Source organism: Mus caroli, unplaced genomic scaffold (assembly GCF_978045245.1).
Source record: "Mus caroli unplaced genomic scaffold, Mus_caroli_1 scaffold_20, whole genome shotgun sequence".
NCBI lineage: Eukaryota > Metazoa > Chordata > Mammalia > Rodentia > Muridae > Mus > Mus caroli.
The window spans coordinates 18,728,919-18,756,319 of record NW_028227275.1 but is presented as its reverse complement, the minus strand read 5'-3'; the positions used below and the strand labels follow the sequence as shown (position 1 = coordinate 18,756,319).

Sequence of the window (27,401 nt, the reverse complement as noted above, 5' to 3'; positions counted from 1 at the left end):
GTTCTACTAGTCACACACAGTATGGCAGTTCCCCACCTATCCCCATGCTAAGAACATGTGGCTTTTTAAAACTTTATCACATTTTCTTGACCTTGTGGCTGAAATAGAAACCTTCAGATACTTCTTTGGGTAGATTTTACAGAAGTAAATGTTGTATTAGTTTTGCTTGTTTGTTTTTTTGTTTTTCCTAGAACAGTTGTATTTATTGTCTGCTGCCTTCATGTTGCCCTTAGTGTTTCACTTCAGACTCTAGACATGATGAGTTATAATTTTATCATTTTTGATCTTTATTAATCTTTATTAATCTCATCAGTTTATGTCAGCTGGACTTTTTTTGGTACTTTTTTGCTTATTGTATGTATCTGGCTGTCATATAAAGTATGTTAAATTTGAAAGGCTGTGGAGTCCCCTCTTTTTACATTCATGTTTACTCATTATTATTTCCGTTCCTTGATCCACATCTGCCCATGTCTAACCAGAAGGTGCTTTATCTATTGAAATTGAGACACACTGTGTTAATTGCATCCCTTCAAGTGAAAACTTAAACCTTTTTGAAATCTGGCTTACTATTAAAATCTTATTCTTAGACCAGCAAAATGGTGGCAAAGGTGCTTTTTGCCAAGACTGACAGCCTGAATTCAGTCCCCAGAACCCACATCATAGAATGAAAGAGCCAACTCTGACCTCCACATGTGCACTGTGATGTTCATGTGTGTATACACAGATATACACGCAAATAATTTAATACATTGTTAAAAAATCATATTTTTCCACAAACAGAATAGTAGAAAATTTGTGTATTAGGCTAGATATTAAGAGTTCAAAATAGCAGAGGGAGTTTGGCTAGGTGGCTCAGCAAGTAAAGATGCCAGCAGCCAAGCTTGGCAGTCTGCGCTTCAGTCCCAGGAGTCATGTGATACAGGAGAGAACTAATTCCTGTCCAAGTGTCCTCTGATCTCCACATGGCACAGTGGCTTATATGCATAAGCACACACATGCATGTATTATGTGTACACATACACACAACTAAATAAAAACTAATAAAACATTTCATAGAAGAGGAGAGGCCCAGATTTATCTCTCTTATGAGTTTTGGGAATTTATTTTCCTGATTGACATGCCTGAATGGATTAAGTATTTTATGTCAAGTTTTTTTAAGTCAATGATTGCTGACAAACAAAAAAACAAACAAAAGAACAGATTAAAATACTTAAAAAATTCATTCTTTGAATTTTTTTTTGTCTTTTATTATTAACTCTTTCATTTTCTTTCAGATTGAAGTGGTGCCATGCAGCAAGAAGCAGAGAGATGTAGAGTTCGAACCAAAAGGCCTGACATGGCACTTTATGTGCCTAAAGCTCGAAGGGGGACAGCTCTCCTCAAGTCAAGTGAGCAGGAGGAAGGCCATGGGCCTCCTGCCTTTGTGCCTAAAGATCAAAAAGAAGGTTGTCTTCCGCAGAAGATCTCTGCAAGTAAACCCGAGTCCCAAAGACAGGGAGGTGCAGGACATTCCGGTAGGAAGGATGTTAACTATAGGGAAGGAACGAGATCTGCATCACAAGTAAGGAAAGACAGGTGCCCACAAAAACAGAATAAAGAGAAGGCTTGTTCTAAGAAAGGAGCTGAAGACTCCACAGAAGCCTCCTCCCAAGAACATCAACACAGAGCTCCCGACGCTGGGATTGTATCTAGTGTACCTTTACAAAGACTTTTTAAACCAAAGATGGGCTGTTGGGAAGTTCAGACTGCAGGAGCAACAGGACACTGGGGGGCGTCTCCATCTCAGTCTTCTGCAGAAGTCAGTGCTGCTCAGGTTCCAAGCAGACCATTCCAGAATGTAGAACTCTGTGATTTCAGTGGGGAAACTTTTGTAAATAGAAATTTGGAAAGCAGCATTGTAACTGAGGCCAAAGTTCCAGAGCTAGGCTCCCAATTTCCTCAAGTTGTTACCACTCTGCTGAAACCAGATGGTATGACTATGCCAGTAACACTAAGTTCTGATTCTGAAGCTGCACCAACCAGTCTGGAAACACCAGATGGAATGTCAAAGCACAGTCCTGGGGACATCTCTGCGGTTTCTGTTCCTGGAGGTCCAGATGAAGCTGTTGATTCAACTTTTGTAGACTTTGAAGTTGAGAGTGAGGGTACAGTCAACAGTACAGAGTCTGTCTTGGGTCAGAAAGGTGTAGATTCCATTCTTGAGACTGTGGATAACGTTTCTCTTAAAATGGCTGTAGTCGGCACATTAGAGAGCCCAGATGACACTATTGATCCAGCAGTGACTAGAGAATGTGAGAGTGACAGCTCTGCTGATGAGTTATGTGTACAGTCTGAACCTTCCGATACAGAGGTCCTCGAGCATGAAATAGACACAGATGACGGGTTTAGGGATATATGTGATAGTACCAGCAAGGCATGTATGGTGGACATTGCAGGTACAGTTTGGGACCCTGTAACTGAAGGCAGCTCTTGTACAGTTGCAGTTGGAGAATCTGGTGAGAGTAGTGGCAACATGAGAAATTTCTCAGATTATATAGAAATGAGTGCAGATGTAGCCCCACTTGATAGAGCTAAGAGTGAGAACGACTCTGAAAACATTAGCAGCCTAAGTGCTTGCTCAGATATTTATGCTGAGAGTATTGCATCTGGTTTTACAGAGTCAACAGGAAAGTTGATAGAAAGTGTGTCACATGGTGCTTCCTCCTTACCCATAAAGAAGACTGCTGACAGTAATATCACCACTTGTCTGGACTCTGAACTGAGTATGTCAGAGAATGCCTTGACTGATCTGGATACCACTGAGGAGATGACAGAGGCCTTGCACGACCCAAAAACTGCTGAAGAGTTTAAAACAAAAGAGGAAGATTACTCAGAGAGTGTAGTGTGTGGCATATCATTTTCTGATTCATCTGTGGAAACATCTGTAGATCTAAAAACAACAGACACTTCTCACATACAAGGAAGCAGTGCTGTGGAGGAAAGCTGGGAATCTATGTTTAATGATGATGGTGATTGCGTAGATCCACGTCTTCTACAAGAGGTATGCTCACTTGAAATTACTTGATATTAGACTATTTATAAATTAGGGAGTCTAGATTTGAAAGTATTTCTGATCGACAGTGTATATATTCATTCATTTTCTCATATTAAATTTAAGAGTTCTTGTTAACGGTAATAGCCTGATAGGATTATACATTGAGAAAAGACTGATAGATATGGAAAAGTTAAAGTGTATATAATCCTGCTGTATCTGTAATTGCTAAGTCCTAAGAGGTGTTACATTGAATAGATTAAATATGAATTTAATGGATTCTGGCTGCTCGTTGAGGAAATACAGACCAGGAACCTTGAAATATTTTTCTGTGTTGACAACATATTTTTACATTAGCCATTTGGGGGAAGAAGTAATTTATAACTTAATTGTTTGTTCTTATTTTTTAGTGAATTTTGGAATATTGTTGAAAACTATAGAAGGAAGTAGAGAAGGAAATGAATGAATATGGCTATTTTTTAAGGAGTTGATACTGACTTAAGTTGACTAAATGACTTGAGTCTGTGAGGAACTGTAAGTGAGTTCATAAATACAGAATGTGTGACTTGAAGGCATATTTTAACATTTATTCTCTCTGCTGTTTAAATTCTTTATTACAAATTAGAACCACTGTTTTTAAATAGAGAACCACTTTCTCTTTCATTTCTTATTGTGGGTTCTTACAACCTTGGTCTGGACTGGAGGATTTTTTTTTTTTTTTCCTGAGACAGGGTTTCTCTGTGTAGCCCTGGCTGTCCTAGAACTCACTCTGTACACCGGGCTGGCCTCGAACTCAGAAATCTGCCTGCCTCTGCCTCCCAAGTGTTGGGATTAAAGGCGTGCGCTAGCACGCCCAGATGTTGTTGTTGTGTGTTTTTTTGTTTGTTTTTTGTTTTTAAAGATTTATTTATTTATTTATTATATGTAGTTACACTGTAGCTGTCTTCAGACACACCAGAGAGGGCATCAGATCCCATTACAGATGGTTGTGAGCCGGATTTGAACTCAGGACCTTCGGCAGAGCAGTCAGTTCCCTTAACCGCTGAGCCATCTCTCCAGCCGGAGAAATGGTTTGTTTATGATCTTCAGGTGGTTATCCTTAAGTCTGACATCAGGGTTTCAGTCCTGTTCTGAAACCGTTATTTACATTTATGTTCTTCCTAACAGACAGTGTCTTCACCTGAACGGTTTTGTTTGAGTCATTTTTTAAAATGATAATGATGAGTTTCTTGTTTGTTTAAATGGGGTGTATAGAAAAATACCACCCAGCTGTGAAAGAGACCCCCAAGACTAAAGAGGACAGCATGTTGGACAGAACCGACTTGCTGCTATAAAGCACTCCTTCATTCTTAGGTGCTTACACAGTTTCACTATTACTGTAGTGAGTGCTTCCTGAGATCAAGTCAGGAAACATCTTACACATTCCTTAGAATGAAATACAGAAGGGAGAGTCGTTGTGAGTGAGCACCCATGATCCTTTTGAATTGATATCAGAATTGCATATGTGCAGTGCGTTTACTCATAGCCTTCCTTAATCAGATTAACAAAGGCAGTAAGTGGTTCCTAGAGTATGGTGTTTGGGCGAGCAGGTTACATATCATCTGAGAACCTCTTAGAATTGCATTTTCTCTAGGCCAACAACTTACCTGTTAACTTTTTCAAGTGATTCTGAAACATGTAAAGTCTTGCAGTATTTGCCTAAATGTCTGCACACCTTAAATGTCTGTCAGAATGTGACTGGGGAACTACCTTAATGGTAGTTATAAAATCCTTATCAAGCAGGAGTTAGAGACCCATCACAGGTTAGGAAATACTAATGATAGAGTTAGATGGATGGAGACAGCTTATTACAGTTGAGATCATTGGGAAAGGATCTTAGTCTGAGAAGGAAACTGTTAGACAGGAGCTGACAAAAGGCTGACTTGAGACTGGGAGAGAAAGTGACTCCGTGCAGAAGGCAGCTATGCACACGTGGCAGTGCTTAGTAACTGGAAGGATGGGCATGAGCGGTTAGAATTCAAGTGCTGTCTCTTTTAGGTTGGCCTCTACCAACCTTGAAAACATCATTGTCAGTATTCAGATTCTGGGGAATTTCAGTTTCATTTGTATTTTGGAAGAGGGGATCCATGCATGCAACTGGATCTTTCACATCTAGGTACAGAAGCATCTAGGCAACAGCTAAGTGTTTTGAGAAGCATGGTCACATAGTCAGAAACTACTGGCTGACTAAATGCTGGGGATGCCAAGAAAATGCTTGTGCTTTGACCTGAAGACAGCATTGCTTGCATGTCTTTAGCAGTGCTTACGGAAGAGTGGGGCTGTGTTAAGCATTGCTTGCATGTCTTTAGCAGTGCTTACGGAAGAGTGGGGCTGTGTTAAGCATTGCTTGCATGTCTTTAGCAGTGCTTACGGAAGAGTGGGGCTGTGTTAAGGATGAGGGTGGATGAGCACAGAATGAATCTGATAGGCTGTGGGTACAGGAAACAAAACTCTCTTCTGGTGTTTTGAAGGATGCCACAAGTCTAACATCTCAGTTTATTATTTATATTACTCAAACATACTTTATTAAATGCAGACCTAGAGTGCTTATCTATCTTGAAAGTTTTCCAACAGAAGACTTTGGCTTTTTTCCCAGTTGGCCTATTTATTTGTTGATAAAGACTAGACATAGAAGCATATCTAATGTTTCTAATAGGTAAGAAGAAGATAGGCTGTGAAGTAGAGTATGGCAACCTTTGATTAATAAGTGACATTTGAACCTCTAAAACTGGTCAGAAACTTGACCATAGTTAAGTCATGAGTGAGGTCCAGAGCTGCAACCCTTCATGCATTGTCAAAGATCACATTTCATCTTCTACTTTTATTTTTTATTTTACTATATTTGTTTGTTTTTCTTTAAGACAGGGTTTTGCTCTGTAGCCCTGGCTATTTTGGAATTCACTTTGTAGACCAGGATGACCTCAGACTCAGAGATCTGCCTCCCAAGTGCTTTAATTAAAGGCATGCACCACCATCACTTGGCCATTGCATTTCATTTTTAAAGCCAGGATATGGGTACCCACCTAGTAATTTAAACAAGTAACCAATAAAGCAGAGAATGTTGGCATGTGTCCTGTTTTCTCTCTAGAAATTAACTGTTTCCCAGGAAAATATCAACAAACAGAACATGCATAGCCCCTGCCACCTCCTGTTATGGCCATCAGACTTATGGGTAGAGTAGATGAGGCACCAACAGAACAGCACTAATGTTGTTAATGGATATTTCCCTTGGGTACCTTCATTGGCAATATGTAGTCTTTTGAGTTTTTATATAGAAATAAATAGGTAGGTAGTCTACAGTTTTAGTCTTTTTGTTACAGAAAGCCACTGCCGTTTCATAACCATTAGAATTGGGCACCAAAGTAAAGGAGCTGCACCCATTTCCACTCAGTACACTAATTGGCATCCTAACATCCTGTATCCCTCCTAGAGTCTTTTGCAAAAAAAAAAAAAAAAGAACCCAAGTTAGAAAGAAAAAAACGTATAAAAACATACAGTTCAGACACTTGGAGCATGTATGAAATACGAGGGGAGGAAAGCCCTTTATAACGTAGCTTCCAGAGACCGTGGTTTTAAGTGGATGGTATTGAATAGCAAATATTGAACGCTTGGAGTTTGACACTATAAATTGCAAATAGCAAGATGTTACTTTTACTACTATATTAAAGGCATTGTGCTATGTTCTAAAATTATATTTTATTGAGAGAGAAAATATATAATTATATGATCATATAACCACATAGCAATCTGATGGGTGATTAATTTAAATCAATGGGGATAGAGAGAAGGCTCAGCGGTTAAGAGCACCGAATGCTTTTCCAGAGGTCCTGAGTTCAATTCCCAGCAAATACATGGTGGCTCACAACCATCTGTAATGGGCATCCAATGCCATCTTCTGCTGTGTCTGAAGTCACATATATGAAATAAAAATATGGCTGGAGCAGGGCCAGAAGAAAAAAAAAAAAAAGAAATCAGTGACTGCAACAGCCACACAAGAGCTATACTGATGTTATTTGATTGTCTAATGAATGGCACACAGACTAAAATGATGAGATCTCCCAAGGTTAATAACAGTTTCATTTTGGTGAGGCCATAGTGTTGCCCGCCGCTTTTGTTCCCCCTGGTAAGAACACACTCAGGGCAACCGGAATCTTCTGCGGCACAAGCTTTATTGCTTACCCCATCAGGAGCCAGTGGAGAAGAGAGCCAGAGAGAGAGAGAGATGGCGGAGCCCCCTCCCTTTTATGGAGGACTGTCCTCCGCCTCGGACGTGTCACTCCCTGATTGGCTGCAGCCCATCAGCCAGAGTTGTCGTCACGGGAAAGGCAGAGCACATGGGGTGGGAAACTACCCCAGCGCATGTGCAGATGGTTTGTTTATTACTTAGAACACAGGTGTCAGTGCCATCTTATAATGGCGAATGTGAGGACGGCTCCTTACACCATAGAGTTAGGAAGACAGTGGGAGTTCCTTTTCCATATTGTTCTGAGTCCCTAACTTCTTCTGTTAACAAAGTGTATACTTTCCATGTCTTTATTACTGTTTCTATTCTCACAGTTCTAGCTTATCTTAACAGATTTTATAATTTGTATTTTTATAAAACTTTCTGAACTGATAGGTTATTGACTGCCTGAGTGGGAATTTGTAGAGACATCTTCCAATTGTGTGTTCTACCATGATTACTCCAGCCATCCAAAAGTTCACTTGGTTGAATCATCTGCCTTGTTCAGCCCGTTAGTCCTGGTGACTAGAGAGAGATCCCTGGTTCACACACAAAAAAGCAGGAGCATTAAGTATATCCCTTTCCATTGCTGTTGTTTTAAACCAGGTCATTCCTAAAATTAAAAAACTCAGTTTTGAGTGTTTTTAGAATTCTTGAGTGATGTACAAGCCATTAACACATTCTGATCTGATTCAAAACTGAAGAAAAGAAAGCAGCTCTGAGTCTGTATTGTCAGCATAAGGGAGACTTTCTCATTTGAGATTCTTTTCTGAAGCATCAGATTCCTGGTGTTCTCAGCTCTGTGCTTGAGTTGACTTTGTTCAGCAAACTCTGTATGATGTTTATGTGAGCTGTGGTTGGGGCAGATGGAGATGTGATAGTGACCTGACTCACAGTGTTTGTTCCATTCAGTTCATTGTGTGTTCAAGGACACTGGCAGGGGGAGAGGCGAGGGTTGGCAAAAAATCAACTTCTTTGCCCTTGTCAGAAATAAACAGACAACAGCAACATCTCCAAAATTAAAGATCCATTTATGTTGAAAGCTGGTTAAAGACAAAGTATACTTTTAGGAACATTCGATTTTGCATACACTTGGGTTTTACTTAATTTTATAATTTATATCAAAAACACTGGTGAGTTATTCTGTTGCTAAGTGACTAGCTATAGGCCAGATTGCTGAAATGATATTGGATAGTGTAACTATATTCAAATGTAGGATTGTGTTTTGTTGTGGCAACTCTGAAGTGTGGGAAGATGGAGATTTGCATGAGGCCTAGAATGGAGACAGGGAATGAGAGTGCTAATGAGTAGCCATATACAGATCTTTGTATAGATTGCCCAGAGGCTGAGATGATTAAGGAAAAACCAAAGTGATGCCAGGGATTCTGGGACCCAGATAAAACATAAAACTAAATAGCTATTATACTGCTCGCCTGGATTAAAATGAGCTTTCTTTAAAGCAGTGGGTCTGAGTCTGATGTCAAATTTCAGATGTACATGTTTCTTGCTTTGTTGCTGAGAGGGATAGATGGGCAAGGGTAATACCCTCAAAAGTAGAAACAAGAGAACTCGTGTTGTGATAGACTAGCCTTGGATATGATGTAAGACTCTAGATAACTTGGAGTAGCATAAAGAAAAAAAAATTGTTATGGGTTCTAGAGAAATTCAGAAGAAAAATGACAATGGATGTCAATTCTGTTGTCTTTGCAAGTTTTAGATTTCTTGTATAGCTGTTGTCAGTGAATATTATTGCAGTACTTGAGTTAAGCTCCCAGGACTAGTTTGAAAAAATGGAAACCTTTAGCATTCCTCTCTTGACTTAGCTTTTCTATCCCAGTCATTGCTTTTACCGTTCTGCTTTATCAGTGGTATCTCCTCATCTGGTCTTACAAGCATATGGTGAAGAGGAGAAACTTTCCAGTTTTCTGATTAACTGTAAATGCAACCCACTATGTGTTTAGACTCTTAGTATATCTGTAATAACAGCTTTCCAAGAATGCCAAGGCCAACCTGCTATGTTCACCTGTCTTTTGAGTGATTCAGGTATTGAATTTATAGGTGGGTACGAGAGCTTCCATTTGTTCTCTGGTACCAGAGCCAATAAATGATCATCCAAACATGTGGAGACCTAATGGATGGTTTGGGGGAGTCAGGATAAGATTAGAGGAAGAGAGGTCTGGCTGTGGTACAAGATGCTATACAGTGAATACTATGAAAATGCAGATGAGGGCAGTGCTGTTAGACGCACAGAAAGCAGTACAGGTGGCCCATGGAGTGTTTACGGCAGAATTTGAGTAGGTCCATGGAGAGGTGTGCAAGGGGCAGATACAAAGTTACCTGCAAGTCAGTGCTTAGAGTAGAGGGGAAAGTGCACTGTGTAGGCCTGCTGAGCATGACCCTGGTTGGGATGTGGCATAATCTAATAGGGTGATCTGAGGTGAAGTAAGAAAAGTATGTTCGGTATTTAGTGTATAGTATGCTGCTGCCATAGTAAGTGGCTAGAAACTCAGTGGCTTACAACACAGATGAACTGTCTTACAGTTCTAGAGCTCAGAAGTCCCAAGATGGTGCCTCTGGACTAGATCAGGATATTGACAAGGCTGTGATCTTTTATGGAATCTGTAAGGGAGTTGATTTTATTTTTAAATACCCTTTTCAGTTACCAGAAGCTGCTCTGCATTTCTTGTTACAGCCCCCTTTCTATCTGTAGAGCTCCTCACTCCCACCCCCATCTCTGAGGCCTTCAGCTTTTAAAGATGCTTATGACTGCACTGGACCCACCAAGGTAATCTTACTGTTTTAAGGTCAGCTGATTCACACATCTGTGTCTGCTACTTAGTTCCTTAATTCACATGATGTGGGGTTTTTGTTTTTGTTTTTTTACCAGTTTCTGAATCTGGGTGTGAACATGTTTAGGAGGCTGTTACTCTGCTTTATCGTGAGCAGTGTTCTTTGGAAAATCTGTAGCCTATTAGAACATAGGAGTGCAAAGAAATCATCAGCTCTGTTATCTTTCCAACTTAGCCATTGATATTTTCCTTTTCCCGCCTACAACAGCTTGTATCCATAAATCCTTAATCAGAAAGAGTGTTACTCTGAACACTGATGCAGGCGTTGCTTCTGGTTCCATTTACTGTAAGGCTGTTTTAATATCTTACTGGATGGAAAGCTAGATTAGCAGCGAGGTGACTGGAATTATGATTCAGACTTTGTCAGTAATCTGATTTGTAACCATAGGGATATCCTTTTGGTCTCGCTGTGACATAATTCTCTGTCTACACACAGAATTCAGGATAATAATAGCAGCTCATCTGACAAAGCTGTAGACAACTCTTCCAAAATAATGCAGCATGTTTTAATTTTTTTATCTATAGAGAATAAATCAAATCTTTTTATTTTCCTTTTGTATCCTAAACAATGAAGAATTAAAGAGCATGCAGATTGTTTTTTAACTTCCCACTATCCTTTATTTTTTAAATATCTTCTGTAAACAGATTTGGATAATTATGCCACAGTAAGTCAGTCTATATTTTGTCGCTGGCCAGACAACTAGACAATAAGAATCTTCAGGCCCATACTTGGAAGACGTTTACTAGTTGAGTAGTTTGTGGAAGCAAATTAAATAAATGACAGAATATTTTGGTTTCTCTTAGGCTTTCTAAGCAGCAAGAAAGAGCACTGATAAAAGTCTTCAAATGTTTGTGGCTGGTCACTCAGTCAGTAAAGGCGCTTCTCATGTAAGCGTGGCAACCTGACCCGAGTCTGATCCACAGTGCGTACGTGTAAAGGTTGGAGAAGAGAGTGGATTCTACAGACCTGTCCTCTGACCTCCACAGACGCACTCTGGAACATACATACAACCTAAACATACATCACATATACCCATGATCATTTTTAAATTATTTGCTCTTAGTCATTTGCAAGCTTTCCTTTGGTCTACTGTAGATGCATCAAAATGCATCAAATTATAAACCTCATTTTTTTCATCAAACATTTGTTTGTTAACTATAAAAACGCAAGTCTCACAATATAAATATTTCATATTGACTTTAAGAAATATTGCCCCAGAGCCTGTAACACTTAAGATTAGTTGTCTACAATAGAAATATGAGCCATGTGTATAACTTTGAATTTTCCTCCCTCCCTTGTTCCCTCTTCCCCTCCTTCCCTGAGACAGCATCACTGTAGCCCTGGCTGTCCTGGAACTTGGTATGTAGACCAGGCTGCTCTCAAACTCACAGAGATTCACCTGCCTCTAGAGTTTGAGGATTAAAAGCTTGTGCCACTATATCTGGCAGTAACTTTGAATTTTCTACTAGTCATGTTAGAAAAAGTAAAAATAAGCAGTATAATATATGTATTTTAATATAATATGTCCAAAACACCATTTCAATAGGTGACTAGTGTAAGAAATCATGAATAAGATATATTTTACATTCTGTTTTTGTGTTAAATCGTTTGAAACTTGATACATACTTTGTACTTAAAGTTCATCTTATATGAACTAGCCATATTTCAGGTGCTCCATAGCCTCATGTAACATCAGCTACTAATATTAGTCTAAGTCTGCCTCAAAGATAGGTATCTCATCAGAATGAATATCTGTCCCTCACTCCTCACAGCCGTTCCTTAAACCTCTATTCTGCTGTGTCTAACCTTGGTCCCTCTGTGTTAGTGGGCCACCTTCACAGTCTCGCTGTGATCCTTCCATCTATACTCACACGTCGATTATCTGGGCATTTCTCTCTTTTATGCCCCATATATGGTTCTCCCCCAGCTCTCAAATTCCTCCTCGCAGTGCGCGTGTGCACGTGTGTGTGTCTGTCTGTGTGTGTCTCTCTGTGTGTGTGTATTATGAATAGAAATGTATATGGCTCTAAATAATAACTGTAGTTTAAGGAAAGGAGGCATTCTCAAAGAAAGTTAGTAATTCCTGGTGATAATGGAAAGCCTCATCAGTGCGACCCTCGTAAACTGTATCTGTGGTTGGTTCATGAAGTTGAATGAGAATTACGGGCTGTATTCGTTACTTGTCTTGGCATTGTGCTACAGTGACACACTCTTGATAATGCAACTTCAAGAAGACTTCGTTTTAGCTCACAGTTCCAGGTTACAGTCCATTTTAACAGCTGGTCGGTCACATTGCATCTGCAGCCTGGAGGAGAGGGTGGGGAGGGAGTGGTACAGCCATCTCACTCTCCTTGTCACTCAGTCCGCGCTCTGCTGTGCTCCAGTGCTTTCTCTCCCTTCACTTACCAGAGTATGATAATTTTCATGAGTGTGCCCACAACCTTGTCACCCGTCAATTCTAGATTCTGTCATGTTGAAAATCAGTTTTAACCATTACATGGGGTTTTGCCATTAGTAACACTATGTTTGTAATCAGTTTCAGAAGCCAGAGTGTTCAGTAATTGACGTGTAAGTGTATGAATTCAATTTTACCTACTAGGGTAGAACAAAGAATTTTAGTCAGTTTTTCTTGCCAGACTATCCTGCCTTTTTCTTGATAATCAGTTCACAGGGTTTCTGTTTCCAAAGATATTTTATAGCCTGCTTTTTACTTCTCACGGTGCCTTATTTAACCCTCATTTCTAATGGACAGATTCACAGTGCTTTGTTTTGTTTCCCTTTTGCAAAGTAAATAAAAATGTCAATGCCAGCAATCAAAAAATGAAATGAAGAAAGCAATTATATTACAGTGGCATCAAAAAGAAAATATTTAGGAATAAGTTTACCAAAAGAAATATCAAACTAGTACTTTAAAACTCAAAATGAGACCATTCAGGTGACTCTTTGAATAAGGTGCCTGGGACAGGCCCCAGGACCTAAGTTTGTCCCTAGGGCCAATATGGTGACAGGAAGGAGCCAGCTATTAACAAGGTAGTCGGGGCTGGTGAGATGGCTCAGCAGGTAAGAGCACCCGACTGCTCTTCCAAAGGTCCGGAGTTCAAATCCCAGCAACCACATGGTGGCTCACAACCATCCGTAACAAGATCTGACTCTCTTCTGGAGTGTCTGAAGACAGCTACAGTGTACTTACATATAATAAATAAATAAATATATATATTAAAAAAAAAAAACAAGGTAGTCATTGATACCTCCTCACAAGCTTACACACACACACACACACACACACACACACACATATATATATATATATACGGACACACAAAATAGCTAGTCAATAAAATAAAAATAGAAATATATCCATTCTTCATCTGTTGGAAAACAATATTAAGATAACTTTCCAAATTGAAGAACATAGCTGCCGATGAGACCCAGACGCCTATTTCTGCAGAAATTTAACAAGCTGATCCTCACATTCTCAATGAACCAAGAGTCCCAAGTACTAAAGTGATTTCTGTAGTACTCAGACTTGCTGATCTCAGGCTCTGGCGATCACAGTGGGCCTCTGGCTTGGCTTCTAAGTGGCCACAGAACTCTGTGGTCTGTGGGACTCTGCGTGCTGGAAGTTACACCATCCAATATCTTCTTGTCCCCTTGTGATCAGTTCCTGTCATGGTCTGAATGGAGAAAGAAAAGCTGTCTATGTGCCTGTGTATTGGAGACCACTTGGTTGTCTGACAAACTTAGATTTCTTGAACACCCAGGAAAAACTCTGATTTTCTGACTCAGTTGGCCTTTCTTCTTGGTGCAGTTGCAAGAATAGTCTCTTCTTGCTCTGTGTTTTATACAGATTGGAGCTAACATGGTGCCTGCCCTGTAAAGGCCGGCTCATCTTTTTTTTTAATACTTGTGTATGCCAAGCATCTACCACATCTTTATATGTCTGTGTATGAGGTGGAGGTATTATTATTCCCATGTTTTTAGATGTAAAAGAGGATTTCGTGGAGAAAATACCGAGGCACAAGAATAGTGTCTAAATTTCCTTCCCTTTTCCTCCCTCCCAGTAATTTGATTAACTCTGTTTTGCACTTCTCCAAAGAGAGGAGCTGTGTTTTTGACATTATAAATCCTCTCTCCGTCTTCCTTCTGGTGACGATAGTGAGGATGACGATGTTGACGATGACATCAGTGAGGGACATAAAATGATAGGAGTGCTTGAAGGGCCTCACTGCACTTTTGGTCTCAGGTCCCTCCAAGACCTGCTGGCACCACGGTACCAGGGCTTTTCTTTTTTTTTTTTTTTTTTTTTTTTTTTTTTTTTTTGGTTTTTCGAGACAGGGTTTCTCTGTATAGCCCTGGCTGTCCTGGAACTCACTTTGTAGACCAGGCTGGCCTCGAACTCAGAAATCCGCCTGCCTCTGCCTCCCGAGTGCTGGGATTAAAGGCGTGCGCCACCACGCCCGGCTGGTACCAGGGCTTTTCATCTTTCCTTTTTCTGTTGCTTAAAGTGTGGGCAGTTAATAGCTTTAAGGGGTTTTTGAGTTTTCTTTTTAGTGAGATAGCAGTTATTACTCTTTTGTAGCCTTAGGTAGCTCTTCTACTAGGAGCCTTGAGTGTAACTGCTTATGCTACTTACGTTTGTCTTAACAAATTCCTTTGTAAGCTTTCTCCTCACCTTTTAATACATAGTAAAATTAAAAGCTTTTCACTCTTAGAACTTTGTTTTTGTTCACTTCTAGAAAAGAAATTATGAGGTGAGCCACGAGCCTTATCAGTGAGCCCAGTTAAAACAAGTGTTAATTTATCTCTTCCGCTGTTGTCTGAAATTGAGTTTCCAGGATGTGCCATTTGTAACTCATTATACTAACCCTTCATCCATCCATCCTTTCTTCCTCCAGCCATCCCTGTACTCCACACTCCAGGGCCTTACATATGCTAGACAAGTGTTGTATCACAGAGCTATGTCCACACCTCCCTGATCAGTCTATTTTCTCACTTGCTAATTGATAGATACAAGCTAAGTTTTATGCCTTGCTTATTTAATGAGATTTTAACACCTTTTCCAACATTCCACATGTATGATTATAAATCAGTGGATCTGGCCAGTATTATATTCATAAACACCACGGATACAGACATAATGCTGAAAGTTAAGGAATAGAAACCTGGAGACAGAGCAGGATTGTTTATACATGAAAGGGTATTTTTATGATGTCTTGATTCTCCACTAGCAGGCATTTTACTATGTTTTTCTCCTCCCTAGTTATCTGGGAATGTGAAGAACAGAAAAAGCATCCAGGAGCCTAGATTTGATTATTACAGTCATGAACTTCCTGATATTGACCTCAGTGAATGTGAATTCCCACATGTCATTGAAATTTATGATTTTCCTCAAGAATTTCGTACAGAAGACCTTTTGCGGATTTTCTGCAGTTACCAGTAAGTGTTTATTTGTAGGTGGTTCCAAATGTTAGATAGTGTGAGAGAAAGTCATCTTAATAATTTAAAAAAACATTCTTTAGTCATTTCTTTTAGTTAGCACTAGGTTTGTGTGCTGTTTAGATCAATTATAAAACCTGTATTTCAGACTACAGTTTTTTTCAACGGTAGCCTTTATAGATCCTGTTGTAACGTTTACAAAGACCACTGTTGGTGATGACTCTAAGTCTATCTTGGTGGTACATTTAATCCATTTATATTTATTGTAATTATTGGTGTATTTGACCTTATATCCACGCCTTTGTTTTTTATATTTGCCTGTCATCTCTCCAGTGTATACTTCTAGCTTTTTCCTCTTTTTTTCTTGACTTACAGGTTGACATTTTGCACATTTAATTTCTTAAATGTAATCTGTTTCTGTTCTTTGATGGTTACTCTAGAAATTATAAAAATGCCTCCCCCCCCCCTTTTCTAAATACTGCAAGGTCTTTTTAATTCCATCTATCTTACACCTAACTTATATACTGTTTTCTTATGTTTTGCTGGTAACAAACTCCTGTTACTTCTTCTTCTCCTCCTCTTCCTCCCTCTTCTTCCTCTCTCTCTCTCTCTGTCTTTTTTGTTTTGTTTTGAGACAGTGTTTTTCTGTATAACAGAGCCCTGGCTATCCTGGAAATTGATCTGTTGACCAGGCTTGAACTCACAGAGATCCACCTGCCTTTGCCTCCAGAGTACATGCGGTGCAACTGCCTGGCTACGTGTTGTGGGTTTTGGTTTTGTTTATTTTGTTGTTGTTGTTGTTTTGGTTTTTGTTTGTTTGTTTGATTTTTTTTGTGGGTTTTTGTTTTGTTTTTTGTTTTTTTCGAGACAGGGTTTCTCTGTGTAGCCCTGGCTGTCCTGGAACTCACTTTGTAGACCAGGCTAGCCTGGAACTCAGAAATCTGCCTGCCTCTGCCTCCCAAGTGCTAGAATTAAAGGCGTGTGCCACCACTGCCTGGCAGGTGTTGTGCTTTTTTAATAGCTTTATATCCGTTTCATTCTTATTACAACTGCTTTTTAACTGTACAAAGGATTAGTCATGGTTTTATGTATGCTAGGTAATGTCCTACCACTGATCTGCACCCTAGTTATTCTTGAAAAGATTTGTATTGTGTATATATTAATAATTCTACATTGGCAATTATTTTTCTCTGAGAAACATGAAGATACTCTTAATGGTTATGACTTTCTTTTGGGTGAGAGGTTAGCTGACAGTCTCCATGTCACTTCTGATCATAATCTCTTTTCTGGATGCTTATAAATTTTTCTTTTTGAGTTCAATATTGATATTTTTTGCTAAGAATGTGTACTTTGTGGATTTTTCAAACTTTTCCTGATTGAGATTATGTCTGATTATTAAATCAGTAATTAATTCTTTTATTGATTAAAGGCCTTAGACATTTTCTCTTCAATGTTGTCTCAGACCCAGTCTTTCTTCACCTCCTCCAAGATACAAATTTGATGTGAGTTAGGTTTTCTTGTTTAACTTTCTTGTCACCTCTCTTTTGTATCTCTCATCTTTTTTTCCCTGAGACATTCAGTTTGGGATTCTAGTTCACGTTATCTCTTCCAAGCTGTGCTTAGTCATTGTTAACTATTTCTATTGTATTTCCAAAGTTTGTTCTATGATTTTTACCTTGAATTTTTCAAAAGATGCAGTTTTAAAGTCTGCTTGATCACTTTTACAGCCTTTTTTCTCCGTATGTCTTCAGTTTGCTTTTTTTTTTTTTTTTTTTTTTTTTTTATTTCTTAAGTACATTGAGCATAGCCCTGCTATAGTCTCTGCTAATTCTGTTGTCTAAAGCCCCTTTAATTGTAGTTTGTCTCTGGTAACTTCAGTTTCTGTCAGTACTTGCTCATGGTGTCCTCCTTTTTGGGGAATTAAGCTATATTTGTACTATAAGTTGATGTTTTTCTTGGGATTTATGGGTATTAAGGCTGATGAAAAAAAGAGGGACTTTTCTTAAAACCTCTGGGCATTTCCCAAGGATGCTAACAGTTTAGGAGTTTTCAGATTAAATGGTTGATTTAAGGGTTTTTGGCCACTCAAAAAATGTCAAATGGGGAGTGTTATATTGTTTAATTATTATATGTCACAACCATTTTATTTTGACACATATAAATATCTGTTTACTTGTGCCAGGTTCTTAATGAGGTGTCCAGCTGTCCCTGACTTTTTATCCATTGGTGTGTTGGTTAGACAGTTCTTGGAAGTCACCTTCATACTACCTCGCTGTCCTAGTTAGGGTTTTACTGCTGTGAACAGACACCATGACCAAGGCAAGTCTTATAAAAACAACATTTAATTGGGGCTGGCTTACAGGTTCAGAGGTTCAGTCCATTATCATCAAGGCATCAAGGTGGGAGCATGGCAGTATCCAGGCAGGCATGGCACAGGAGGAGCTGAGAGTTCTGTCTTCATCCAAAGGCTGCTAGTGGAAGACTGACTTCCAGGCAACTAGGGTGAGGATCTTATACCCACACCCACAGTGACACACCCATTCCAACCAGGTCACACCTATTCCAACAAGGCCACACCTTCAGATGGTGCCACTCCCTGGTCCAAGGATATACAAACCATCACATTCCACTCCCTGGTCCCCATAGACTTGTTCAAACACATGAGTCTATGGGGACCATACTTAAACATAGCATAATGCAAAATGCATTTAGTCCAACTTTCAAAGTCCTCATAGTCTATAGCAGTCACAACAATGTTAAAAGTCCAAAGTTCAAGGTCTCTTCTGAGATTCATCCAACTTAATTAACTGTAATCTCCAGAGCAAGGCAGGAAACCAGCTGTGCAAACTCCAAACTCTGCATCTCCATGGCTGATGTCAAAGTGGTCTTCAGATCTCCACTCCTTTATCATCTTTGTTGACTGCAACAAACTGCTTTCTCCTAGGCTGGTTCCACTCCCTGTTAGCAGCTTTCCTCAGCATGGCTCTGGCATCTTTAACACCTTTGAGTCTCCAAGGCAATTTCAATGTTACAGCTTCTTGTTTCAGTGTCTGGGATTCCACTTGATCTTTCTAAGAGCTGGCATCACTTTTCCAGCTCTGCCCTCTGTAGCACTCTAAGCTCAGGTTGATCCACTCCACTACGGCTGCTGTTCTTGGTGATCACTCCATGGTACTGACATCTCCAATACACTGGGGTATTCCATACCAACTAGGCTTCACCAATAGCCTCTCATAGGCTCTCTTCAGGGTTCCAAGCCTCAAATCCTTTGCATGACCCCTTCAGTCCTAAGCCATCAACTACAGCTGAGGCTTCACCTTCTCCAATGGCCTTCCCTGGACTCTCACAGTGCTAAGCCTCAGCTTCTCTCCATTATCCCTTCATTCCTTCGCAAGCAGTACCACCTGAGTGACTCTTACACATTACCAAGTCCAGCCGCAGCATGAGGTAAAACCTTGGTTATCTCTGAAACACAGCTTCTTTGTGCTCCCAGCAAACAATTTCCAGAAGATTTCACCTCAGTGATGCTGGTCTCTTCTTAATCACTGCTAATTCCTTAGCTCCAGCTAACCAGCATCAATTTTCCCAGTAGTTCCTTCCATTCTTAACTCTAGAGCCAGAGCCACATGGCTGAAGCTGCCGAGTTCTGCCGCTTACAGGAACTAGAACATGATCCCCTTGTACTATTACATTATCACTAGCTTTATGTTTTCTAAATCCTTCACTGCCTAAGCTTGACTATCCTGGTTAGTGCTCTGTAGATTGACCTTGAATGCAGAGATCAGCATGCCAGTCTCCTGAGATTAAAGGTGTGTACCACCATGCCTGGATTTAATTTAGCTGGGTAGGATCTTGCCCCAAAGTCCCACTCCCTTAATCTGTTATCTCCTAGAACACAGGATTTTGCTCCATTTCACTTCCTGGTATGCCTTTAATACTCGAACCATATATTTTATATTTGGCCTTTCTAAGCTTGCTATGCTTGTTCAAACTTCTCTTTGTGAGACTTAACCAGAGACCAGAGTCTCTGCTGGGCTTTTTTGAAACTTCCTTTGTCAATGCAATTAATGCAATTAATCCAAGTCTCTTCACCTTAGCCTCAGGCAAACTTTTCAGACAAGGGTAAAAAGTAGCCACATTCTTCACCAAAATACCACAAAACCAGTCTTTATGCCACATTCTGAAATTCTTCTCCTTTGAAATCTCTTGGGCCAGGTCAACACAGTTCAAATCACTCCCAGCAACAAAATCTTCCATATTCCTACTAGGATGACTCATTAAGCCCCATTTAAAGCATTCTACTGCTTTCCAAATCCAAAGTCCCAAAATCCACATTCTTTCAAATAAAAGCATGGTCAGGCCTATCACAGCAATACCCCACTCCCAGTACCAACTTGTCCTAGTTAGGGTTTTACTGCTGTGAACAGACACCATGACCAAGGCAAGTCTTATAAAAACAACATTTAATTGGGGCTGGCTTACAGGTTCAGAGGTTCAGTCCATTATCATCAAGGCATCAAGGTGGGAGCATGGCAGTATCCAGGCAGGCATGGCACAGGAGGAGCTGAGAGTTCTGTCTTCATCCAAAGGCTGCTAGTGGAAGACTGACTTCCAGGCAACTAGGGTGAGGATCTTATACCCACACCCACAGTGACACACCCATTCCAACCAGGTCACACCTATTCCAACAAGGCCACACCTTCAGATGGTGCCACTCCCTGGTCCAAGGATATACAAACCATCACACTCGCCTATAATTTATAGCTTCAAATCTTTAAAGAAAGATAAGAAAATTTAGCATGTCTTCAGATTTTTTTGGGTGAATAGACCCAAGGGCTGTTTTTTTTATTTTATAGTTTGTTTCTAAAGTGACTTATTTAGTCTTCCAAATCATTCAACTAATTTTTTTTTTTTTTGCTGGTGTTTTGTTTTGTTTTGCCAGGGTTGCCACATAATCCCAGCTGGCCTTGAGTTCTTCCCTGATTCGCCCTTTAGAGTGCTGGGATTATAAGCATGAGCTACCATCCCTGGCTCATCTCAGTTCCTCTCCACACTCATAATTCATTCAGTTTTGTATTGTTACAGGGAGTAAAGAGTTCAGGTCTGTTACGAGTGCTCTTCAGAACAATTATGCTAACTCTTGGTGTGTGTTTAAGTGGTACATTTTAGGAGAAGGTAAAGGAATCAGAAGTATACATATTACATATAACTTATAATAAAAAATAGACTCAGGAACAGAAAGGTAGTTCGGAAAGTATTAGGAAAAAGATTTTCAGGGCCTAGAAGAAAGTCAATATCAAGAAGGGGTATACTTTAATATTTCAATCCTGCTATTAAAAATGAATCAAATCTATTTGATGCTACAAATTTAAATTTAAAATTCAGTTTATTTATATCCCAGGTGCCAAGATTATAGACATGCTCAGCCAGATCCCAACTTTACATTGAATTTGTAAGATTCTGTTTCAGAGCATAGCTCCTAAATCTTTCTGGTAAAGGACGAGAGAGTTCATATTTCAGGTAGCTGTGCTGTCTCAGTATGACAGCCATAGACAGGATGTAAACAAATGAGTGTGGTTGAAAAAAATAAACCTTTATAAAAATGGCTGTTTTTTGTTTTAAGACAGGATTTAGGTAGCCCAGCCTGGCCTTGAACTCTTGATCTTCTGCTTCAGTTTTAAGAACTTCTGGGGTTTACCACCACATCTGGCCTGTGTCTTATTCTTGAGGGGAAAAAAAAACCCCACATTTTTGTTTATTTATTTGTTTGTTGAGACAAAATTTCTCTGTGTAACAGCTGTGGCTGTCCTGGAACTCAGGCTGTAGACCAGTAGAGCAGGCTGGCCTTGAACTCACAGAGATCCACCTGCATCTGCCTCCCAAGTGCTGGGATCAAAGGCGTGGGCCACCACTGCCCAGCAGAATATTTTAAGGAAAGTGCTAGAATAGCTGATATTAACTAGCAGTTATTTACTTGTTTCATCAGTTAAACTCAAGTTAGGGAAGGCAACTGAAAGATGCAGAGTTGAATAGATTCTGGAATATATTTAATCTGGGCTGTAAACCTTACTGTAAATGTGTAGTGTCGGCAAGTCATTGATTCAGGATTTTTTTAAAGATCCAATGTCAGATGCTGTTCAATACCTAATCGATGTTTAAGAGCAGTCAATAAGATTAAGTCTCAGATTTGAGCTACCTTAGATTATCATTGATGAAGTTAGACTGTCATTAATAAAATAGGGGGCATTTTGTTTATGTCTAGAATTTCCTCAGTGATTATTGAGGTTTGCTGCTTCTTTTGTTTTTGAGAAAGTTTCTTAGTTTGCAGCCCAGGCTGGCCAGGCACTCACAATCTTCCTGTCTTCTCTTCTCCAGCACTTAGCTTTACTCAGGCATTCACCACTGTGTCAGTTAAGGAGCAGTAATTCTTTGAGTCGTTTGCTTCTCTTTGCTTTGTCTCCTTCTAACAGTATCTGTGAGAGGGTTTCTATAAACTCCAAAGCCATGTCATAAAGTCATTTAAAGGACAGTGAAGCCTCAGGGGCTAAAATGAGACTTTTAGCTATGAGTCTTTCTGCAACTGTTCTAAACTCTCTGCAGGAGAGACTCTGACTGTTGGACTTTAAGTCTTCACCCTGAGGCCATCTTATAGTACCGTCCAGCTTACTAAGTTCTCTAAGTCATCTTCCAAGTTTCCTCGATTTTTCTATCAAGGAAAGTGTTGAATAGGGAAAGAGATTTTAGGATTTTTTAATAGTGACTTACAAGATTATGATGTAGAAGTGTAGACTAATATCTGAGTTAGATACCAGAGTCAAGTTTATCTTTCATCAATGTCCATATCAATATTAATCTCCTGGTGGATATTGCTATTAATAATAAAAATAATGAGCACTGTTCCTTTAAGGGTTGCCCTCTTAGTGCTGACTATCATATTCTTGCCTGTCATGGACAATCTTATTTCTATCTTCCTCCCCGATGGCTAGCTCAGGCTGCCAGGGGAGGAGGACCAGCAATCTTCCCAAGTTGTGAGCCTGTGAACTGCAGTGACTCCCGCAGCCAGATCCCTCCATTGGTGCAGGAGTAGTGCACGTGCATTAGGGGAGTGTTGGTAACCAGTAGCTGTCTGATTAGCTGTAAGGTCTGCCCAGCAGGAAGGACTCATGCCTGCTAGTGTAAATATGCTGCTAGTGTAAATATGGCTAAGGACGACCTGTGGCTGGAGAGGTCAGAGACTCCAGGGGAGAACCTACTACTGTCAGGTTGCTAAATTGATAGAGCATTCCTTCTAATACTAGGAGTCAGGGGGAGGGAAGGAATAGATTTAATTAAAATAAAATTTATTCATGTATTAAGGGAATTTAAGTACATTTGCACATGTGTGTGTGTGTGTTTGTTGTCATCCTGACATTCTTTGTGCTCACTGTGTAGCTCTGTTCTAAACTAAAAGGCTATTTTTCTAATATTAAATGTTTATTATGATTTCTTTTACTGTGATTTCCTTTTTCTTGGGTTTTTTGTTTTTGTTTTAGCTAGCTACAGTTATTTCTATTACCCCTGACACACACCTTATTTTCTTTCTACAATAAGAAAGAATAGTAAGCATTAGTAAGTACAGTTGTAATTTTCATTATTTGAGTTAATTTTTTATTTTTACAACTTGAGTTACATCTCTAACAATGTAGTGTTCCCTACACACACGCACATGCACAGTTTACATTTGCATCAGGTCCAGATGACCCCGTCTGACTTCCTGTACTCTTCTATACCTCTTCTGGCTTCCTTTTCCATCCCTTCTCACTTGCTGCTCATAAGGACATCTCTTGAAAACAGTCCACTAACTACTGTACCTCTCCAGCCAGCCAGTTTGTGAGGAATAATTAGTTGGCATCTAGAAAATGCTCCCGGGTCATTCCTAATGACAGGTATTGCTTTTAAATTTTAGTGGCTTCCGTGTGTCAAGCTGTTTTGAGGTCACTATCCCCATTCCTTATCTTATGAAATGCTTTGTAAAATTATTTTAAAGACATTTCATAAAATAAATGTTAAGAAATGTACAAGTTGTTTTCTTTTGTTACAGAAAGAAAGGATTTGATGTTAAGTGGGTAGATGACACACACGCCTTAGGAGTCTTCTCCAGCCCAATCACAGGTACTGCCCAGTGACTCTCAGGGCTTCAGGGCCCTTGTGTTTATTTTCTCCTGTGCCAGGATCTGTGTTAGTGTCTGTATTAGAACAAACACTGGCTTTTGAGGACTGTGGCCTGTACCCACACGTTCTCTCCCTCTTCTCTTGAATCCAGCATTTGGTATTTGGAAAGGTAGGCACTTCCTCCCTGGCCATTTGCACACTTAAATGTCAGACATGATAAAGACCAAAGTGAGACTAAATTTTACACTATTTATTTTTTTTCCTTCAGAAAAATGAATTAGAAATAGAATTCTATATAATTCTACTGTAATAGCTACTCTCTGAATATATGGTTGGTCTTTTATCCACAGACATACCCTGGACTCAGGATAGAGCTTAGGCAGAGGATCCGCAGCAGTCAGAGGTGCTGGATTGACCTGCTGTCTGAACCATCTTTAGAGCATGAATTTGCATGGACCGGATAAAATATTTTTGACTTTGTGGAGCAAAAAGCTTCTGTACTTACCTAACTGGATTTTTGTAGCAAGAAAGTAGCCACAGTGTGCAAATGAGCATGGCTCTGTTTCATACAGTTTTATTTACAGAAACAGAAAGCCCAGTTGCTGCATTTGGTTTGATCCTTCTTCTAAAGTAATCATTATCCTACTTGCTGTTTACAGATTTTCTATATTTTATGATTTTTTTCTTGCCATGACACATAACTTGTGGGAACAAATGCTTTGTAAGACATAGCCCCAAATTCTCGTGTGCGCCACTTTCCTTCCTTATCTCTGCTCTTCCTGCAGCTCGAGATGCCCTGGGTACTAAACATACCATGGTGAAGATCCGGCCCTTGTCACAGGCCACAAGAGCAGCCAAGGCCAAAGCTAGAGCGTGTGCTGGTGAGCCTGTAACCTCTCTGCTGTTGTTCCTTATTGATGCTGACGTTGCTATTGGTTCCAGCAGTTTCTCATGATCCAGAGTTCTGTAGACATTGCATTTTTCTGTCAATACTTGTATTGATGTGATTTTAAGGACAGAAAGGAAAAGAGCATGTTGGAAGTGAGCCCTTTGAGCAGCCGCTTGAACTGGCCAAAGGCAGGCAGTACAGTAGCCAGGTTCTGATGACATCTCCGCCTAAGTCACCTGATATAGTTGTTTGATAGACTTGCTGTAAGAAATTGTGTTAATGCAGATAATACAGCCCGGGTTGTTTGTGCTTTGCCGTGCTAATTTCCTTGGATCATCATCTATCAGGGCTGTATTAATTACTGCTGATACCGCCCTTGTTAGTCTGTTTTGTATGTTAATTACTGAGTTAAATCACTTGGAGCTGTAGTGGTTTCTCTTTCTTACTGCCTTTCTCCTTTTTTTCCCCTCAGAGTTTCTCCAGCCAGCAAAGGAACGACCTGAGACTTCAGCAGCCTTAGCCAGAAGGCTAGTCATCAGTGCCCTTGGGGTTCGAAGCAAACAGAGCAAAACTGAACGGGAAGCAGAGCTCAGGAAACTGCAGGAAGCCCGAGGTGAGCTGACTGGTGTTCTTTGGTCTGGTCCAAAGGGCTTCACTATGAGGCACATGTCGGAAAAGAGTAATGTGCGTTCCATCTTGTTGTTTCCATCTTCAAGAAGCCTCTCAGATGCATCGATGGTGTTTTTACTCCTGTGTGCACAAGGCGTCTAGTAAATTTACTGTTGCTGAGAGGTAGGCTCTGCTTTCACAACTCTTTCCTGGCTTTTCTACAGTTTGTTTCAAACTAAAAAAAGAAAAAAAGAAAATTAAATTTTCCCTCTGAAGACTTCAGTCTCCCAGGCCTTGTTTCCTGTGCTTTCATTGCTCCATGACCACGATGACAGTGTCATGGTGTGATCAGATGGCTTAGATCTTTGTTGGTAGAAGGCAAGTTAAGGCAGAGACAACAACTGATATTGATGATAATAACTGTAAGAAGAATTATGTCTTCTTAACACCGTCAAGTAGATTCACCTGACTTCTGATGATTCTCTAAAACCCACAAGTTCTCAGAAAATATTTCCACAGATCCATAGGCAGGACTTTTTTTATAGTTTGGTGTTAAGCTTAAAATATCTCTTCTCTTTATTGGTTTTTTAATTCTAGGTAAAGACTTGGACTCAGGCTTGACACAGAAGTATTTTTTTTAACAGCTATCAAGCTTTAGACAAGTTCTTTGCCTTTACCCAAGACGTATAGAATCAGTGAAAACAATTCTGAAAATTCCACTTACCAAAAAGTGACTTCATTTTTCCTTTAAACCAACTGAAGTTTCAAACTGCTTGTTTATTGCCAGTCTAACAAGGCCATTAATACTTCTGTCCACTATGCTTTGGTGATAGCAGGCGGCTTTTGGACTCTCAGCTGCACCGGCCAGATAACCAGTGAGTGAGAGCATCATGGCAGGGGTTAGAGTTTCAGGAGGGAACCCAGCTAATTTACCTTAATGATGATAATGAGGCAGTTCTGTTTTCTAGTGCATTGTCTATCCAAAGGTTGCTTATAGAGGATAGAAAAGGGAAAGGGTTGCCTTTGCTCTTATAGATGGCAAACAACAGAACTGGATCAAAGGATGTGTAGTATTCCTAATCCTTACATTGGTTATGTCTTAAGAAAGCGACTCTTGGATGTAGCTACAGTTATCTATCTCAGAGTGGGAGTAGAGGAGCCTGGGGATGTAGCTCAGTTGTCAAGCTTTTGCTTAGCATGCCCTAAGGCCTTGGGTTCAGTTCCAGCACTGAACAGAAGCAAACAAAAAAGGATGAGGGAAGGTAATGGGAGAGGTATCGACTGAGGAACTGGCTCCCTTTGCTGGACGCCACGCCTTCCGTGTGAGCGTAAATCCCCTGTATCTCTACAAATACTGTGGCTGTCACTTTGCTGGGATAAAATCGTCTGCGTGTTCTCTCGTTCTCGGCAGGCCCACCATCATGCTGCTTCTCTGGATGTATTTGTTTAAATGCTTTACTGTCCAAAGCACATTTCCGTGGTGCAGTTTCAAAGTGAGACTGTTGACTGAGTGACTTTTGTTTGTTTTTTAAACAGTTCACTTTGTTGTCCTGAATGGTTTAGAACTTACTGTGTAGCCTAGGTTGCCTTTGAACTTACAGCAGGCCTACATCAGATTCTGGGGTTCTGGGCCACCATGCTAACTTCTCTGTTGCTTTTTAAAATGAAAAATATTTCAGGGGCTGGAGAGATGGCTCAGAGGTTAAGAGCACTGGCTGCTCTTCTAGAGGTCCTGAGTTCAATTCCCAGCAACCACCTGGTGGCTCACAACCATCTGTAATGGGATCCAATGCCCTGTTCTGGTGTGTCTGAAGACAGAGTATTCATATACATAAAATAAATAAATGTTAAAAAAAAAAAAAAGAAAGAAAAATATTTCATAGTTTGTTTGTTTCTCTGAGCTGATGCTCTCACGGTGTTGCCTGTCCTGAACTTCTGCCGCAGCGTTTCAGCTCCTCTGGTAATTGGAGCTCAAGAGCCTCTGTGTTGTAATTAAGAGACCAACTGGGAAGGCTGCGTGGATTACAGAAGGCCGTTCTGTCATTCTGCAGCACAGCTCTTCTGTGACTGAGAAAATGGAGATGGGCAGTTTCTTTTACTAGCATCCTCTTGAATTAAGCATCCTCATGGAGCTGTATGGAGTCTAGGTTCTTTATGTGTTTTGTTCCTCTTAA

At 40.1% G+C, this 27,401-nt stretch overlaps 1 protein-coding gene across 1 annotated transcript in view; it reads left to right on the top strand.

Moving 5' to 3' along the window:
- The window catches only part of R3hcc1l (R3H domain and coiled-coil containing 1 like), a 74,457-nt gene that overhangs the window by 41,190 nt on the left and 5,866 nt on the right, over window positions 1-27,401 (top strand). The window contains exons 2-6 of the mRNA XM_021151698.3: window positions 1,275-3,040; window positions 15,403-15,578; window positions 23,659-23,729; window positions 24,515-24,610; window positions 25,091-25,231. Coding sequence (XP_021007357.1) covers window positions 1,289-3,040; window positions 15,403-15,578; window positions 23,659-23,729; window positions 24,515-24,610; window positions 25,091-25,231 — 2,236 coding nt within the window. The 5' untranslated portion in view covers window positions 1,275-1,288. The remainder of the gene's footprint in view (window positions 1-1,274; window positions 3,041-15,402; window positions 15,579-23,658; window positions 23,730-24,514; window positions 24,611-25,090; window positions 25,232-27,401) is intronic.